Source organism: Botrytis porri (genome assembly GCF_014898465.1).
Source record: "Botrytis porri strain MUCL 3234 chromosome Unknown BPOR_003, whole genome shotgun sequence".
NCBI lineage: Eukaryota > Fungi > Ascomycota > Leotiomycetes > Helotiales > Sclerotiniaceae > Botrytis > Botrytis porri.
Window position 1 is genome coordinate 3,155,106 of NW_024066077.1, and position 17,972 is coordinate 3,173,077.

Below are 17,972 nucleotides of genomic sequence, written 5' to 3' on the forward strand. Positions count from 1 at the left end.
TCTGGTATCAGGTGTCTGATCGGGAAGTGAAAACACCTTCAACTTTGGGGATAGTCTCTGGGTTTGATCCATGATCACTCCTGTTGAAATTGTAATGGTATGAATTGGTTGCTATTAGGGTAGTTAGATTCTGAAGCAAGACTATGAGTATGAAATGTTTGAGAGTAAGAGTCTTGAACAAAAGGAAGAACAACTTAAATAATAAATCTAGGCACGCTAGTTTCGCTAAATTAACCTGCTTGGTGGGAACGTACGGCTCCTTTAACAAACTAGCGTATAGTATGTTCTCTCAGCCACTGTATCAGTGAAATTGTTTAGTAGACATTCATTACTATCGCCCCCTCCCCCCTCCAAAATTGCGGATTCGAATTTTACATATTTTACTCGTGCTCATTATTCCTTTAAGTATTGTTAAGGAATCATTGATTTATATGTACTTGATTCAGAGGACAGTGAGGGAAAACTGTACCTTCATGCTTCTGACTCGGAATATCATGCCACCAGTACCTTTGCTAGAGAGGCTACCCTTATGAATATTGACATTTTGGCATATACTCTGCCGCAGAGTTTCTGTTTCTTGATCACGAAGGGGGTGGATGCAGACGGCTTCCTTCTTCTCTGGACCTTTGCTTAAAATCTCAATATCATCTAACTTCTTATCTTTCACGGCACTCCACACAGTCACAAGAACGCGTTCCCGAAATAAATATTCTAGTTAGATTTGCTGTACATTAATTTACCAGAACGAAGATTCTGGGTTCATTTGAATACAACTTGCGTACATATATCGACTTGAGCGTATATTCTTTTTTTTCCCGGGTCTCTAGGAGAACTTTTTCTCCATTTGTAGTATCAGGCATGTAGATGCCAGAAGATCAGTTGACATATAATCTAATATCAAAGCAGTCATCTATCTATCGTCTGGTGTTAAAATATCTACAATGCTTGTCTGTTTAATTCGTCTAAGAATTTTTTTCCCGAGTAGTTGATCATCACTTGCACTCCAACAGCTAGCATCTACAGTCAACCCGAAAGCTTGCGAAGACCACAAACCTGCATGACTGCCATCCGCATACAAACTGATTGGTCATTGACATCTAAACAGGGCTAGAATATCTCAATATCTTCATCATACATCTTTGGGCACCAGGAAAGCACTTGTGTACATATCGACCACGCAAACAGTTTTTGCAAATTGTTTTGTTTAATATAATCTCTCACTACTCTCTCGTCTTAATTAACAAAAGTATGAGCTCCATGATCGTTTTTATGAGCCAGAATTCAGTGAATAGAGCAGACTCCGTGTCTTTGATCTGATAACTATCACAATCTGCGAAAGCCTCTGCGTGTAGATGTCATATATTTCTGCAAGCTCAGCTACCTATCATTACCACTCCAGTGAACAGACTGTGATCATATCTTATCTTATCTAGTACAAACACAGCTGTGAAACAAAAAACAGCTGAATCGCGACTCGCTTAACGTAATTGCAGCTCTATCGAAAACGTCTCTCACCAATCAGTTTCGTTCAGATCCCACTATTATCATAATGTTAGTGTTACAAATAACTTCAAAATATAACGTCATCGCAGTTCTCGGACAAAAGAAGAATACACAGGCCTACTAAGGATCTCCTCAGAAGGTGATGAAATTGCTTACCGGTAGATCCTCGTCCTTAATTTCTGCACACAGAAAATGTGCCTGAATATCGTTCTGTGTTTTTCCAGGAAACAGAATGTCCCCTGCCCGTAAAGACTTGTTGAAGATAAGTTCGTTCTTCAATATGTCACTAACAGCTAGCGCGAAAATTCCCGAAGAATCTTCTCCAAACGTCTGAAAATATTCAGGGAGTGAAACTTGGCCACCGTAGACTCCTTTTTCAGTCTCTCTCCGCTTCATTTTGTCAAGATAAGATCTTTCGATTTTGGCCTTGATTCCTAGAGCATTTGGCTTGACTTGACAATGAAAAACAATTTGTCGTTGAGTCGCAGATACTTTGATACATATTTGGTTATGTAACTTGATCGCTAACTCGTTTAGCTTCCGATTTGTAAGTTTTGGGTTATACAGCATCTCAGGTTGGCTTTCAATCGGATATTGGCAGGTGTGGTCTTGCCACCTTCCAACTAAGCATATCATGCATTCCCGAAAGAGCTCAGGAGAACGTAATCTGAATGCTAAATTGAGCAATGTCAATTTATTGCTAAAGAAAATTCTTTTGGAGAATTCAGGGCTTCTGAAAAATGCGCCATGCAGCGATTTTGAAACAACTGGAAGAGCGCAATAATAATCGGCTAATTCGGTGACCAGCTGCAAAGCCTCGGTATTTTTTATTACCCATGATTTCCCGTAGAAAGTACCAATGAAGTTTATGAACGCTGTTTCATGTAGTTTTTGGGTACGTTTTATTTGTCTCGGCATCAAATTTGAGCTTGAAATGTCATGCTACGCGTGAAAAGTCAGCAAGCTAATCCACACATGGAAATCCAAAAACCTACTTTCATATTTCTGGTTTCAACCAAACTCCAGCTTCCATCATCGTCGTAGACTGTTGCCCATTCATATTTGAAATTTCCAGTGTTTTTATCATCATCATTCTTGTTGGATGAGTCCAGCGATCTTCGGAAGAAAGCACTATGAGGTTTCAAGACCGTTGAGTGAACATGGATCTGCAATTCATCAAATATACTCAGTTTAACGTCGACCTTCTGACCAGGCAAATCGAAAGTACGGACGATTGTGGATGATGGTCCGTTGTCTTCTAGGTCGAGCTTTCTCTTTTTGGCCAGTGGCATCGTGAAAATTATACGTATCTAGTAACACAGATATGTTTTTGAAAGTTTTATTGTTAATGCGGGTGGAATTGATGATGATGATGAAAGATGTTCTTCTTATTGTAAAAAAGTAGGAGGATATTTTTTTCGAGAAGGTGGAGGAGTTAAGCTTAAGTATTAGCGGATCTCTGAATAGGTACAAGCGACTTCTACCCAATACAGCAACACTTAGAGATAACTATCATTAATTGACTTGAAAGAAAGCCGGACTAGAAATTTTCTTCTGAGTAATTGGCAGCGGTTGCCGTACCCAACTTCACAGTTCCATCGTAGTGTCATCTGACACTAGGATAGACAAGAAAGTGCAGACATGATGCCTTGATGGTCTTCATCTTATCATATGTGTTTAAGTATTTAGAATCTTCTGACTTGGGTTCGATTGTTCGACGAACCCTCGAGCGTTAGCTCAATGATATCTTGGCCTTACTTTCTACATTTTTGAGTGTCAAAGAGCGAGAATGAAATAACGGATAGTAGACTCTTATCAATAAGCCGATGTCATTGAACGAAGGTCTGAAAATAGAAGCCCATGTGAGTGCTAGGCACACAACTCTTACTCCGAATGAAGTAGTTCTTCGCTTACATGCTATCCTATGCAAATTAGCTCATCTCTTACTAGTTCTCTCCGCTGACATACATCATGTACTTTCAATCTTATATGTGTTTCACGCCCGTTGAGGTCTTACATATAATCTATACACCAAACACTATATGCCATGTTTTCAAGACACTTCTTTATCTCAAATCTCTACAACACTGTGAGCATTTGAGTAACCCTCTATGTATGACTTACAAACCTTAGCTTCTTGTATGTATCTAGTCGGACCTCCTGCTGTGGTCTACTTTCATCTATGCATATCTACGCAACGGGATCATGACTAATTCTAAAGACCACACCAATCGTCGCTGACGAAGACCCCCTAGTTTGCAAATTCGAGGAATCTGCCAGCACTCAGATCACAAAATGAATGTTGACCTGGTTACTTGCAGCGCATGTGTTGTTTTAACAGCGCTTACATGAACGAATATCGATTTTGTGTAAACTATACCTTGAACAATTTAATACCAAACCAGGCAATTCATGCCCGATGTTCTCAATCTTATATAGAATTGCAGCGATGGACACTAAACTACGCCTCTTGAAATGCTCTTTCCCAAACTTCAAACATTTAAATTTCCTTGTTTCTAAGATTTTTGATTGATTGATCCTAACCCTATCGCTGGGAGTATCAGAGCCTCAGGATTTTCCTCTTTATTAAGTCTAAATTGGCATATCAAAGATTGTTGGAAAGCGTCATATCATCCATGGGGTCGTAGTTCCCTATTAGCTATACTTCATCAAGAAGGTACAAATGGCATAATCTGTATTTATCGGTGTGCAACGCTGACTTATCGCTCTTTCTGTATACGTACTTAATTCACATATCGCTCAACCCGTACCGTCATGATTTTTTTTCCAATACGAAAACATCACTGTCAAATACATTGTATTCATCATCAGACATACATTCTACTCCGAATAAGCCATAAATAGTATAATTTTCGTCAGACTTAACCTAAAATGTCCGGTTCAGTAACAACATGGTCTGTGGAAGAAGTAAGTATTAGAAAAATGAAATTGATTGATCCTTTGACTGATATTCATACAGCCATTACTTCCCAGGAATCTAGACTTCAAGAAAATATTGATCGCGGAAGATCAAAGCATCAACTTGATAGCGGCGAACAGCATCCATCTAATAGGCACACTGAAAGAAATACGGAATAATCTCATCATGGGGAATAACGATTCAATCTCTTATTCGATTATGAAACCCGAATTTCAACCATTGTTTTGTGTCGAGATTGAAGGATACTCGGATACACTCTTCGTTGCCACGACGGAAAAGCTCGGGTTCATAGAAAATTATCGTCACCTAGGAAATCGGGACTCCCGAGTTGTATCTGAAGGGATTTCACCGAGATCCCAGTTGGATGTGGAAACACCTAATAACTTACGTTACACTGGGGGCAGCGTGGATTGCATGGGGAGAGTTTGGTTGATGACTAGTGAGGGAAGAAACTCTTCTGGCCAACTCTTTCACCTTGATAAGGACTGGAAACCATCCAATCGTCGTTACGTGAGTGTCCGGCGTTTCGGTGGAATAGGTTGGAGCTTGGATGAAAAAACCATTTACATCCATGAGCTCGCGCGAAATAATTGCATACTCGCTTATGACTTTGATATCGAGACAGGCATCATTGACATGGAAAAAGACAGGCTATTCTATGAATTCAAACATCCCAAGGAGTGTCCAACGGCTTTTGTGATAGATTCAGAAGATCATATGTGGTGCGGAGTAGCTGGTGCCTCGAGAATTATTAGGATAAGCCCGAACAGTGAGGTTGTGGGAGAGATCCATTTGCCTCCTCCTCATGAAGCTATCGACTTGCAATTCATCGGCAACGAATTAGTTATCCTTACAAGAAGACTCAGAACGGCTGAAATTTTTCTGATGGGTAGTACTGCTCATGAAATGTTAAAGAATGCCAAAGAAGCAGCGTATGGCAACATTTTCACTGTGGATACTGGCTACACTGGTAAACCAAGACATCTTTATAAGCTGGGCCCAGAGGAACTTTCTTTGTTGAAGATTTCTGGTCTATCTCTTGGGAACAGCTTGAGAGATTTTATACGAGGAGCTGCGGACTCTGTCAGTGTATTCCATGAGTATGAAGCATCGCGAAATGTATGATACTGGCGCTGGCTATGTTCTTGCCTTTAGTATTTGCCATTTGTATCGGGATTTGGAAGACTCAAAAAGGAAGATGATCATCAGCATATTGTGCGTTTGTACTTCAGATGGGATCTCGTCACCAGCGGGTTTTATCGGAGTTGTTGGAGTATTAGCGATATACTTAATGTGTTAGGTACTTAGAATGCAAAAATAAAGAATACACTTCAAAGAAATATAAGATTGAGTGAAGCTTTTCACTGGAATTGGATGAAGTAGATTCGGGCGATTGAAATTCTAGATGCATAGACATGACTAATTTCAATTTCTAAGTCTCAAATCTACTAATTCTCCTTTAGGCAATACGATGACCGGGTGTGATTTGTCGAGAATAGCTTTCACAGGCACTACACTACCAGATCGAGCATAGGGTAGTAACTAAACTAGACTATAGACTACCAGATTATCGCGTGATAGGCGGCGAACCAATCAAGTATCAATTTCCGTCCTCCAAATGCGTTGTTGCATATCTAATGGCTCTATATCACAGCTTTGATCCTAACAAGTTTGCATGTACTTGCATGACTAGTTCACTCCGTAAAAAGCTTAATCTGGTACCTTCAAACCACAAAACGCCAGATTCATCATCGAAATTTGGGAGATAACTTGATATCCGTAATCTATAGTTAATGGCTTTCACGAGCATCAAAAATTCCTTAAAATAAGAGAGAACACAAACTCGGATAGTGGTTATTCTTTGTGTCAGATACCTTTCATTAAGCAATGGTAAAGAAAAAAGCAGTATGGCTAAGACAAGCACAGTAAGATTCTGTCTTAAGCATAGTATCTATGGCGTTAAGTCTGCTGCGATCGAAACTCTAGTATTTTTTAAGGTATTATGGACGTCAGCCCTGCAGAAAATGAAACGCTAATTAAATGGTTTCCTCAAACGTCATTCAAAAAATAATTCCGAAACACTCCTCACAGATATTTTCTCAAAGATTCTAAGACATCTCGGCTAATAGAGAGTCACCATGAGGTCCGCGAAAGACATTTTGACTGAAAGCCTTGTAGATAATGGAATTGATGAATTTAGAGTACATGGATTCTAGAAGATAACCCAAGTTCGAAACTCTTCTAGAATTCGAAATGGTATGTCTTGCACTATACTTAGCGTATCATTAGTCAAGATTGGTTCAGTAGACTAACAGATAGCGCGGTGACTAGAGGTATTTGGCACACGTCAAGTGATTGACCCAGTCCAGATGTAAATCCAAAGGTAGATAAAAAGTGATTGAGCCCTTCGAATTTTACTGAGCACCCAGCGAAAACTCTGAAAAAGACACTCTCAAATTCCTTTCGTGACTTCATTCTAAATCCTCAAAGGCTACCTCAATTTCACCACCCATCATCGGTAATCATGAATTCTTCAATTCTACGAAAGAGCGATTCCGATGGCAACCAGAAGATAGCTGAGCCTATAATCCTTCGCCAACCCGGCTTCAAAAATGATGTCCGCCTCAATGTCTTCGGCCAAGTGTATTATGCTCACTCCATTATCATAAAACTAAAATCCAAATATTTCCGGTCAACTTTAGAATGGGGAGAAAAGCATGCAATTCCATCAGGAAAGTTCCGTTATGATTTTACCTCTGTAGTTGACAAGGATGGAATTTGGCTTATGGAATTAATCAAATCGGTACGCACACCAGTCCAATGCTAAAAATGCTTGTCTAGAGGATAAACACTAATCTATCGTAGACATCAAACTTCGAAATTCTGACAAACACAAACAAACTGAGAGCCCCACAAACTGAGGAAGGAGAAAGACGTGCTTTCGAAGCCGTACTCTTTGCTTTTTACAATAAACCATATGTCATTCGCAATTATCAAAGTTTCAAGGACATCGTCCGCTCGGCAGATTCCTTGTGTGCTCGTCCGGCCCTTTCACATACATTAGATTCCGCGTTTCATAGAAGTCCCGGATTTACTGACAGGATCTGCCAGAACAGTGATTCTTTGATTCGAATCGCTAAACAGCTGCACCACCCTGTTCTCTTCCGGGAGTGCTTAATCTACGAAGTTTCAAAAGCAAAAAGTACTGCTGGCAAAGAACATTGGCAATCAAAGTTCGAGGACGACGAAGATATCAAATCTTGCTTTTTTAAAGCGCTCCAGAGCGTTGACTTCGTACGAACTTCCGTTGATTGTGGCATAGAATCGTTTAGCAAAGAGACGCCGGCTTGGAAGAGGATGTTGATGGTGAGATATGGTATGAAGGATGATGCACTAGAGTATCAGAGTGCTACCTATTACCGAGAAGTGATGAATCGTTTGGAAGCAGACGAGTTGAAAAATACTACTATGGAGTAGTATCAAAGTTTCATGACTTTATTGTCAAGCAACTTGGCTCTTGACCGATTTTTAGGTCGGGTCGGCGAGGAAATAAGCCCTGGCTCACAGAGTAACAAAAGGGGCTTCTTCTGTGCCAAAATCCGAGACGAGGATCTTCCCTGGGATCAGGATACTGTGGATTGGTGAAGATTCGGAGTGCGTATATCAATATATTTTCATATTGTGGAGTATAGCGTGTTATTTCAGCCATATATCGTCAGGATTTGGACAATCACAAATGATGAATAGCGTTTAGAGTATATGGGGTCAAATTTAATAATACCCTTATAGAATGTAACAATAATTTAGCAAAGAAAAAGCATAGAAGCTATATGGCGGCTTGTGACTGTGAAGCAAATAGATGTAATTCGGGCTATGGATAGCCAAAGTGGCGTGAGAAATCTCGATTTAACGTCGGCCTTGGACAGGAATTGAAGTCCGAATGACCTTGAAATCTTGTCAACGTATCATCTTTGTGGAATTGATATAAAGGTATTTCTTGTGATCAATATATTACAGACCGGAAAGGGTGAGAGTAGTATGACAGAAACATCAAGCTCTCATCATCGGATTTGAATGTTGGTGTGCCAGCCGCTTCTCCGTAGACGTCTCCTGTCGAATTGAACAACAAGCGGGGAGAAATAAGAGATAGTAAGCATACTGATACTCATCGTCGCCAATCAAAGAAAAGTTCTCCTGAACGTCAACGGAATGATACTTTCGTTGGTAGCCATTCCAGATGCCTAAACACACGAAACGACGAGACATATATGCAGCTATTTGATATGGGTGTAAAGAAACAATAGCATCGTTCTCATTCGAAAGTGGTTGGGGATTATATTGAATTTGAGAGATATTTATATCGAAATAACCTCAATATCCTCTATTATCAATTCAGTCGACGTCTAACCCCCACGAATACAAAAATAGAAACATTGGTCCGTGGTCAGCCCCACATCACATCTTGCGACATCAAATCTCGAACAATCCAAATGTCTGACCCCCTTTCCCTCAATTATATATATATATATATATCTTTCTTCTCTCGTCTTACATCTTTTATATTCGCATCATGCCAGAATCTAAGAATGTCACATCTGCCACATCCTCGCAGATGTCGAACTCTTCTCTACTCAATATTTCTCTTATTTCTCATTACTATTCTTGTTAAATCTCGATTTCCCCAGGAATCTCCGAAACAACCTCTAGATGAACATCTCGATACACCAATTTACGAACATGCTTCACCCTACCGACTCCATGCGAACCACACACAAGAAACCATTCTGGAAAAGCAATTAATCGAAATCGAAGAAAGCATTACATCTTCCCTTCTCGAGCTCGAAAAAGATATTCGAGCGCCGAAGAAAATATGGCAAATTACTTCCGCAGCTGAAGCGCCTCATTGGAAAGGCTGGACAGAAGAATGGGCGTCCAAAAACCCGCAGTGGGAAATAAAACAATATACCACATCACCAGGCCCAGATATCCTCCCATATTTGCATTCCATACCTTCGATTTCTCAAATTCTTTCCACGCATCCAGAACTCGAAGTCGATCTGTTTAGATGGTTGTTACTTTGGTATCATGGAGGATTCTACTTGGAACCAGATATTTGGCCTCGAATGAGCATTCAAGAATGTTTCGATTTGGATTCCATTGAACATCCTTCTCTATCCTTGCCTCGACGATATCCGAATTCAACGGGGAGATATGTAGAGCAGCGAGAGCGATCCAGTCCCATAAGTTTAGTGCTAGGAATTGATATTGATGAACCATATATGGCTCCCCATATCCGAGAAAAATGGGGATGGTCTAGAACATTTAGTTTCACGACGTATGCTATGTGGGCACCGGGAAGATTTGATCCATTATTGAGAAAAGCGATTGTGAGATGTGTTTCACATTCTTCTATGACCTCTCTATTTGGAGAAGAAGTCGATTCGAAGGAATCTGGGGAAGTTTGTGGGGGTGCCATGTTAACTGATATCGTTTTGGAGATGCTGAGTGAGAATCTTAAAGAGGTACACAAAGTACGAGATATGGATGCAGGACTGGAGAGAAGAGTTACGTGGAAGAAATTCCGTGCTTTAAGATCTCCTTATTGGTTTTCGGCTAAGGATTTCAATGATAGGAATGCCGTTGAGGAAAACTTGAGAGGATTGGGTATATTACCTATTAATGTTTGGGGAAGTGGCCAGAGACATAGTGGGTCGGGAACATTTGGTCATGAGGATGCTTGTACAAATCATGTTTATGGAAAGAGGCCTTCTGTCTCAGTTTGGCAAAAGGTATTTGGATAGGCTATGTTATCACTGGAGGGTTTTTGTATAAGTAGGGAATTGTACGATTTGGACACGGATATCAATTGCATGAATAGGCGTTTGGTTGGGATTTGATTCATCTTTTATTATTAAAGAAAAGTAATTAGGGGTGCCACGGGAGGTGATCCGCGGTGCTATGATATCAGGTCTTATTAGATGCCTGTAAAGGAAGTAAAGCGTTATTAAACAGAAATGCAGAACGAGATATCCACTATGAATCTCGACATCTTTCCATCGAAAGATTTGTATCCATAGTTCAATCGTATCGCAAAATACAAAATTAAAGAAATAGAGAACGCCGAGGTGACTCAATACATCGCAATAATCAAACTTCCTCTTCAAGAAGATGACTTGGCCAAATGTGAAAAATGCAGTCATCATGACCATCATGCGAGTCGACTTGAGACAAAGCAAACACTCCAGAAGAAGAGCCATTCAGCAAAGTAAACTTTCCATCAAAAGCCACTTTGCCCACACAGCACACTCGCGCTCCCCACCACCTTTCCCTTAAGCACAATACCCATCCGCAGCCTGCAAATTCAAGCCCCCCTCCAGCTCACACGGATCCTTACTAAAAGTCACCTGCAACCCCTCATAAATACTACTCGTACCACCCACCTTCCCAGCCCCCTCCCTCAACCTCTCAAGTTTACTCTTCATCTTCCTCGCCGCGCTCACCTCTGCAAACACCACCGTCGCATTCCCCCCATTATACACAAACACCAATTGTACATTTTCTCTCCCAACTTCTTTTTCACACAGGGTTTGGAGATTGCGTCCCGTGAATGCAAAGAAAAAGGCTTTCTTCACAATTGTCAATCTGCGTGATGCGAATGTAGGTGCACTCATGGAGATGATATCATCATTTATCGGGAACGGTTCACCGCGCACACAATCCGCAATGGATCTAAAGCGATTTGGGGATTGCGCTTCTCGTTCCGCGAGGAGCACGGAGAAAAAAGAATGCGCATCCGCAGCATGCTGGAATACGATACCGGAAAAGCGTTTCCCGGTGTCGGAATCGATGCCGAAGCGGATGCAGACGATGGGGCCTTCGTGGATGGCGTTGGAGATGTCGGAGAGGGTCATGGTGGAGGGGATGTTAAGGATCAGGACAACGCGAGCTTGTTGGGAGAGGGTTTCGTGGATCATGGTTTTTGAGGGGGGGAGGGCGGGAATGCGTCCGATGCTGTTGAGTCGACGGCCGGAGCGGGGGGTCGAGGGGTGGAGATCGACATTTCGATGGTTGGGGGAGGCGCTGCTGACGATGGCGGCCCAGGTTGAGACTTGGGTTTTGAAGGCGGTTTGGGTGGGTGTGGGTGTTGGGGTGAGGGAATCGGTGGGACTGGATGTGGAGTTTTCAGAGATGGATTCGAAGTGGGTTTGGGTTGGGAATGGTGATTGAGGGGGTAGAAGTGGTGAGATGCGGCGAGAGGTTATGTTGTTTGCTCCGACAAGGTTTAAGGGTGCAGGTCGATTTTTGCGAATCATTTTTGGAGGTGGAAACTCGACTTCGGTTTCGGAGTCTGCTGCTCGGATTTTGACGATAGGTAAGTTGGTCCCAGGAGATTGATGACTATGCATAGTTGGTGTTTGATCGAGAGTGCCACTGGTATAGACGTATTGTGTATTGACCGCGGCATTTTGATCTGCAGCATCCAAATCACCGACTTCAAAATCATCAACGACTCGATTATTTTCCAAGATTTTTAAGCATTCATCGACGTTCAAGCCCAACTCATCCAAACCCAAATTGTAAAGTCTCAACAATGAGCTCGAAGGCAATGCCTCAGTTGTGTAAAGGGTATTATTTTCCAAAACAACACCGTGAATTTGATCTTTCGCCTTGAGACAATCTTCCGTATTTTTCATAACCACAAAGCGAAATGTAGATTTGGATGCTAGGTCGAAGATCATGGGACATTTTTCGACAACTCCATAGAGTTCGAATATTGATCGAAAAGCTGGAGTTGTCCATTCTGGTGGAAAACCGGTGATATAGAGAGTGCGTCGTTCAAGTTGTTCTTGGCTGTAAGGTGAGGGAATGCCAGGAACGTGGGTGTGTGGGTAGATGTTGGCGTTAGTGAGATAAACATCTTTACTTTCCTCGGAGTAATATCCAGTAGCAACGGAGTATGGAATGAGACTGAGAGGATTTGGATTGCGAACTGCAAGAGGATTTGCTAGTAAATCGTGGTTTGCCATTGTGTTAATTGTCTGACAATTGTTGTTGAAGTTGTTGTGGTTGAGAAGTGCGAAGAGGTGAGGGTTTATGAGTTTAAATGGGAACGCAGATAAAATTTGGAAGCACGCCTTAGCTTTGTCTTTGTGGACTTCAGCCAAATATTTTTGTGGTAAGATTGGTTGCAATAATGAAAGTGAAGGTTGGGATGAGATATTCCTAGAATTACTACGCTACTGCAAAGGCTTGATTTTTCCTACCGTAGGTACTTCTAGAAGTGATACCTGAGAATGGAATGTTACTATCAGATCAAGACATATAGCAACTCTCGTCTAAACTTTCCAGAAGATACTTACTTATTGTCTCAACCTGTATGAACCGAAGTCTTCCCATTGAAGAGTATCAGTCTCCTCTCTCACTCTTCTCCTTCTCTCTGATCAACCTTCTAGCCTCCACCATTGCCAAACCCAAAAGATTCTTCCCCCATTCCTTTCTCTTCCCATCCAACGTCCCATCCCTCACCTGTCTCTGACACTCCTTCACTCCACCCTTAATCCCAATACCCCAAATTTTATCATACGGACTTGCTTCTGCCAGTTCTCTATCGCCGGTTCTCTCTAATTGTTCCCTCAACTCTTTTCCTCCCCTCGAGAACTTGGATACATTCCCTTGAATGACTATGGTGAATTTCACTTTGTTCCATTCCTTCTCATCAAAGTTCTTGACTTTGCGACCGAGAGATTTGACTTGTCTAGGATAAGTCGTTTCAAGAATTTCGATCGAGGTGGGAATGTCATTGAAGTGAAGAGCTTTCTGGAACATCATATACCTGGATCAGATCATGTGAGTATGGAGCATTCCTGCATGGGAATGGAAAACAAACTGCTCCGTTGAAGTAAAAACTCGACCATGCTCATCCGTAAATTCACATATGTAGTGTTGGGATAAAAAGGGATACTCGGCATCATCCGGATGCCAGAAAAATAGCGGTCCATTGTTACCCATCTTGGTGGTTGGTTTGTATGATTGTTATAGTAGAATAAAAGGGAGCTGGAGGTTGAGTAAGTTTGAGAAGTGTATTTGAAGTGTATTTGAAGTGTATTTGAAGTGTATTTGAAGTATAGTAGAGACTGGATAATCCGAGAAGAAGTTCGTTATTTTATACACGATATAAATTAAGGGGGGAAGGTGTGTGGCGTACGGTCTGAGATGACATACATGCAGGACCGTATTCATTCGAAAAATTGACTATACGCTAGCTAGCTAGCAAGGATTTTTACTATAAGGGCCAATTGGCTTCCCTCTGAACGAAGTAAAACATTCCCAAATAACAGAAATAAAAGGCATTTGATGATTAATCTATTGAATGATCAAATCACACAGCTCCGGTATTTATCACAACCTTAGCCCACGATGAGCTTAAACCATTAGGTATGAGTCAAACGGCGACCCTACAGCCCAACTCATATAGGGCTGAAATCTAGTTTCTTTAGTGTAAGCTAGCTTAAACTTGAATAAAAAGATCTACAACTTTTTATTGACTAGATTCAGAGACAGTGTACTTGATTAAACGAGTCAGATATTGGCTGATGAAATCTGGGACTAGATGTTGGTGAGACGGCCATATCCTCACCTGTGCTACTTTCTCGAGATGCATCAATACGGAGCACCTCGGCTCGGGTATTATTACTTTGCCGAGTATACATCGCAATCGGGCATGCAGTAATTATTACTGCCTTGTTGAGGAATGGCAAACCCATACATTGAGAGTCAAAGATGATAGAGTATCCTATATAAAATGATGTTTGAACGGATCTTTGAAAAGGTTCTTTCTCAAGTCCACCAAAATGAGACTGAGTGATTCTGATGGGCCTTCATTCACCTAGATATTGATTAGTCTATGATAGTGCTCAATATCCTGATGTCCTGCCTCAGTGAAAAACGATTACTTCAATCTACCGTAGTACGAGGTTGAAGTTTCACCGAAATCTTGTCAGAAGAGAAAGAACAACATACTTCGAATTTCGATTTTTGATCTTAAGTCCTCATCACAATACCACACAAGCTTTCACTCATGGCTCTTCTGGAATAATCTCCCAAAATAGACACGATATTTTGTGGGTAAGCTGCACCAAACCACATCAGCATGGACTATTTGAATAGAAGAGTACAATAATGTTCGATGACATCCATGAGACGCACACCACGACATACAAGCAGTCGGCTATGCTAGGAATCTCTTGTAATTCAGATGTGAACAATGTGAATCATGGTCGATCAACACATTATTTGACTCACTTTCAATTGAAGTTATGAAATTGATATCTACTACTTATGACATTCACTCTATTCGTAGGAGAAAAAAACAGACCGCAATTGACCATTTAAATCTTCATCAGAATCTCCAATTAATCGAACTATAAATCAACTCCAAATCAAATAAATAAATCTAATAATATCAAATTAATTCTCGTTTTCTAATTATGTTGATCTTTATAAGAATATATATTTTATTTCAAATTGGAAGAAAAGAATTGGATCGTTATAAGTATTCAGAAGTGGTCAATTCCGGCCTGTTTTTTCTCCTACGTATAGACTCACTGTACTCAATTTTTACCGAGGAGATTGGCGAGTGAGGAGCGCAAAGGGAAAACAGCATGACGTGTTCGGAAAAAAAAAAAACGCAAAAAAATTTATAGACTTGGATGAGAGTGTTCAAGCCTAGACAGTTTTGGCCTGGGAACTGATAAAAATAAGATAAAAGTTTTAGCTTAAACAGATGAATGAAAGAACTTGAACTCCAAGTGCCGATATTTTTTTGTTTCACGATTGATCAAAGAGGGTAATTAGATGCACAAAGTAATACAAGCATATATGTGAAGCTGAGAGCGGCTGAAAGAATTTTCATAGTTTTCCTATTGCTCTCATGAATGAAGAGATGATGGCCTTGCTAATTCCACATAAGAAGATGCTTTATGAGACATAGAATAAGCCAGGAGCTTTATTTTCTAAGACCTGATGATGGTGGAAGATTCTGATCATTTAATATCAAATTTATCGCTCCTTCCTGGAAGACTATCTGACATTCATGAAAAATCACACTCACAGATTCGCTCGGCATAATAAGTCTTGACCATCTAGGCTCTAGCAGAAGTAACACGAGAAGTCTTTCATAACTTGTGATGATGGTGTTTTTGTGGTTTGTCTATTCTGTTGACTGAGAGTAGATCATGCTAATAATAGATGCATGTAATAATACAGTAAAAGAACTCAAAACGGTATGATTTAGAGCAACAGTCCACTAATCAAGCGAAGGTCCTTTTTAATGGGGAAACGCAATGGCGAGCATTCGATGTTATCAACGGAATCTAACTGCTGTCATAGGGTCTTCTACAGGCCGATTGCTTTCGCTTATCATTTAACGCTTCCATATACTTCTGTAAGACCCATTATCATATTAATAATCCTAGTATTCATGAAATGTTAAACTTATCTAGAGATAGTCATGGAAGCTACTCGATCAGCCCTACATGAGCCCACCAATCCAGCCTCCCTGCTAGATTTCTGTATTTGCCCGAAGTAGCTACTCGATTAAAAATCTTCCCTTCAAAGGGCATCGGGTCGCCAAGGGGTTCCGCTATGCGGAGAAGTTAAAAGTTAATATGTAAGTCGTTATATGAAGTGAAAGCCAAACTTTCACTTGCTGACCCCCGCTGTAACCCAGGCAAGCGATTGGCGCAACCTAGAAAAATTCATTTTTGAATTTTTCTCGGTAGAATTTTTTCTCATCCATATTACGGTGGTAATCCCTAGGTAATGAGATCTCCATACTGTTCTCTTTGTATGATTCTGCATCGGTAATTAGTATTAGACATCTATACTGTTTCTGGGCCTGGAGATTCATAGTTGCATCTTAAAGAAGCGGAGAAAGGAAGCGAACCTTTTAAATAAAGATATAGAGGCTTATGCTGTTGCGAGCCGTTTTCTTTTTGATATTACAATACAACAAGTATCACAGTACGTTTGAAATTTCCGTGCAGGACAAAGATACTTCCATCAATTTTGGAGTTCTGTTGATATAGATACTACCTACATACAACAAGTTTGAACTTTCTAATAACAAAGATACTTCTACAACTGAATATTTAAAGGTATGTTTCTATCTCATGTTTCTAGATATGCTCTTCGGAGTTTAGTTGATTATCTGCTTTTACCAATTCCATTCCTTGATGTTGACAAGTTTACTGACACAAAGCTTGGTAGATGATTAAATCCATGACTACATCTATGATGGAATCCTACAAATCTACTATCAGAAAGGTGTTCGGTGTAGTCTTTAACGCGAAAGCTTACCCAGACTCAGTAAGTCTGTTCCACACATCCCTAATAGGAGCTACCCAAGCCTAGTATACTATTACCAAAAACATATACTTACTTTCCTCCATCTAGATCCACAGCGCCAAACTTTCAGGATCAAAAGTCGACAGTGTAGCTCATCCAACACTCCTTAAGGATGACTCCATCGAAAATGAATACACCATGTCAGCAGAGTATCTCCAGAAAGAAGCATACCATGGTTCATCCATGAGCTACCAAGCTGCACAAATGCTCCTCTGGGTAATTTGGTTCCCTTTACGTCTCACTAGATTGTTACTCCTATTTTGCACTCCCTACTAACATACCCTCTAGTCCTTCATCGCCATTCTCATTGCTCCTATTCTCATCATCGTCAACATCCTCTTTCAATTCCGCGACTCCAAGTACTCCTGGGCTGCGATGACTGGCTGTGTATTCTTCATTCTATCACTCATCTCCTATTTTCTTCGCAGCAGCAAAGAACTTGACGAGTCCTATTCCGCGAGTTGGGGAATGAAGACTAAAACTACCGCGCAAGAGATTCAAGATCGGATATATGCCAACGATCGAAATACGTACTTCTCTCTTTCCCTACCTGCCAATATGGAATCATGTATTAACACTGGCGTTGCAGAAAATTTCGCACCACTCACCTTGCTCATATTCAAAATCTCCAGACTATCCCTGAGAATCAATCTCCTAGGAGTTTGGGCAATATGCGACATCAAATGAATGAGAAATTTACCGCGGCAATGAAAGATATGACTTCTGAGACGAGAGTTAAGCTTAATATTTATGTATGTATATAATTCCACAGTCTCGCCGTCCCATCTGTCTTCTACAATCGCATTTTCCTTTCCTTTCTCTCCTTAGTCCCTCAATCTCTCGAATTAAGGAATTCTAGATTAATATACACCCTACCTAGCTCATAATCTCCGGAGCCCTATCCACAATCCCTTTCTGGGCCGCACATCACTACTACAACAATCCAACTTCTTTCTCCGAAGCAGCAAATCGTTTGGTCTTATTTAGCAAAGCTATTGTTGTCATCGTCATGTATATCAGTGTATTACACCAAGCGAAATTCTGGATTGAGGAGTTAGAACGAGAGAGGAGTTGTATCATGAGAGGATGGGATATTGTAAATTGAGGAATGAACAAGAGAAAT

At 40.8% G+C, this 17,972-nt stretch overlaps 7 protein-coding genes across 7 annotated transcripts; 4 read left to right on the forward strand and 3 right to left on the reverse strand.

Moving 5' to 3' along the window:
• Nucleotides 1-1,511: 1,511 nt before the first annotated feature.
• EAF01_002944 (uncharacterized protein) lies at nucleotides 1,512-2,795 on the reverse strand (the record flags this gene model as incomplete). The annotated part of the gene is made up of 3 exons (XM_038911198.1): nucleotides 1,512-1,538; nucleotides 1,660-2,445; nucleotides 2,499-2,795. 3 exons carry the CDS (start codon nucleotides 2,793-2,795, stop codon nucleotides 1,512-1,514), a joined length of 1,110 nt encoding a protein of 369 aa, XP_038774120.1.
• A 1,600-nt stretch (nucleotides 2,796-4,395) lies between these two features.
• EAF01_002945 (uncharacterized protein) lies at nucleotides 4,396-5,569 on the forward strand (the record flags this gene model as incomplete). Its single annotated transcript, XM_038911199.1, has 2 exons — nucleotides 4,396-4,431; nucleotides 4,484-5,569. The coding sequence occupies 2 exons, from the start codon at nucleotides 4,396-4,398 to the stop codon at nucleotides 5,567-5,569; spliced, it is 1,122 nt and encodes a 373-aa protein (XP_038774121.1).
• Nucleotides 5,570-6,968: 1,399 nt separating this feature from the next.
• EAF01_002946 (uncharacterized protein) lies at nucleotides 6,969-7,921 on the forward strand (the record flags this gene model as incomplete). Its single annotated transcript, XM_038911200.1, has 2 exons — nucleotides 6,969-7,247; nucleotides 7,310-7,921. 2 exons carry the CDS (start codon nucleotides 6,969-6,971, stop codon nucleotides 7,919-7,921), a joined length of 891 nt encoding a protein of 296 aa, XP_038774122.1.
• Nucleotides 7,922-9,030: 1,109 nt separating this feature from the next.
• Nucleotides 9,031-10,245, forward strand: EAF01_002947 (uncharacterized protein; the record flags this gene model as incomplete). Its single annotated transcript, XM_038911201.1, has 1 exon — nucleotides 9,031-10,245. One exon carries the CDS (start codon nucleotides 9,031-9,033, stop codon nucleotides 10,243-10,245), a length of 1,215 nt encoding a protein of 404 aa, XP_038774123.1.
• A 528-nt stretch (nucleotides 10,246-10,773) lies between these two features.
• Nucleotides 10,774-12,471, reverse strand: EAF01_002948 (uncharacterized protein; the record flags this gene model as incomplete). Its single annotated transcript, XM_038911202.1, has 1 exon — nucleotides 10,774-12,471. One exon carries the CDS (start codon nucleotides 12,469-12,471, stop codon nucleotides 10,774-10,776), a length of 1,698 nt encoding a protein of 565 aa, XP_038774124.1.
• Nucleotides 12,472-12,850: 379 nt separating this feature from the next.
• Nucleotides 12,851-13,453, reverse strand: EAF01_002949 (uncharacterized protein; the record flags this gene model as incomplete). The annotated part of the gene is made up of 2 exons (XM_038911203.1): nucleotides 12,851-13,277; nucleotides 13,332-13,453. 2 exons carry the CDS (start codon nucleotides 13,451-13,453, stop codon nucleotides 12,851-12,853), a joined length of 549 nt encoding a protein of 182 aa, XP_038774125.1.
• A 3,285-nt stretch (nucleotides 13,454-16,738) lies between these two features.
• Nucleotides 16,739-17,536, forward strand: EAF01_002950 (uncharacterized protein; the record flags this gene model as incomplete). The annotated part of the gene is made up of 3 exons (XM_038911204.1): nucleotides 16,739-16,810; nucleotides 16,898-17,065; nucleotides 17,138-17,536. The coding sequence occupies 3 exons, from the start codon at nucleotides 16,739-16,741 to the stop codon at nucleotides 17,534-17,536; spliced, it is 639 nt and encodes a 212-aa protein (XP_038774126.1).
• Nucleotides 17,537-17,972: the final 436 nt, after the last annotated feature.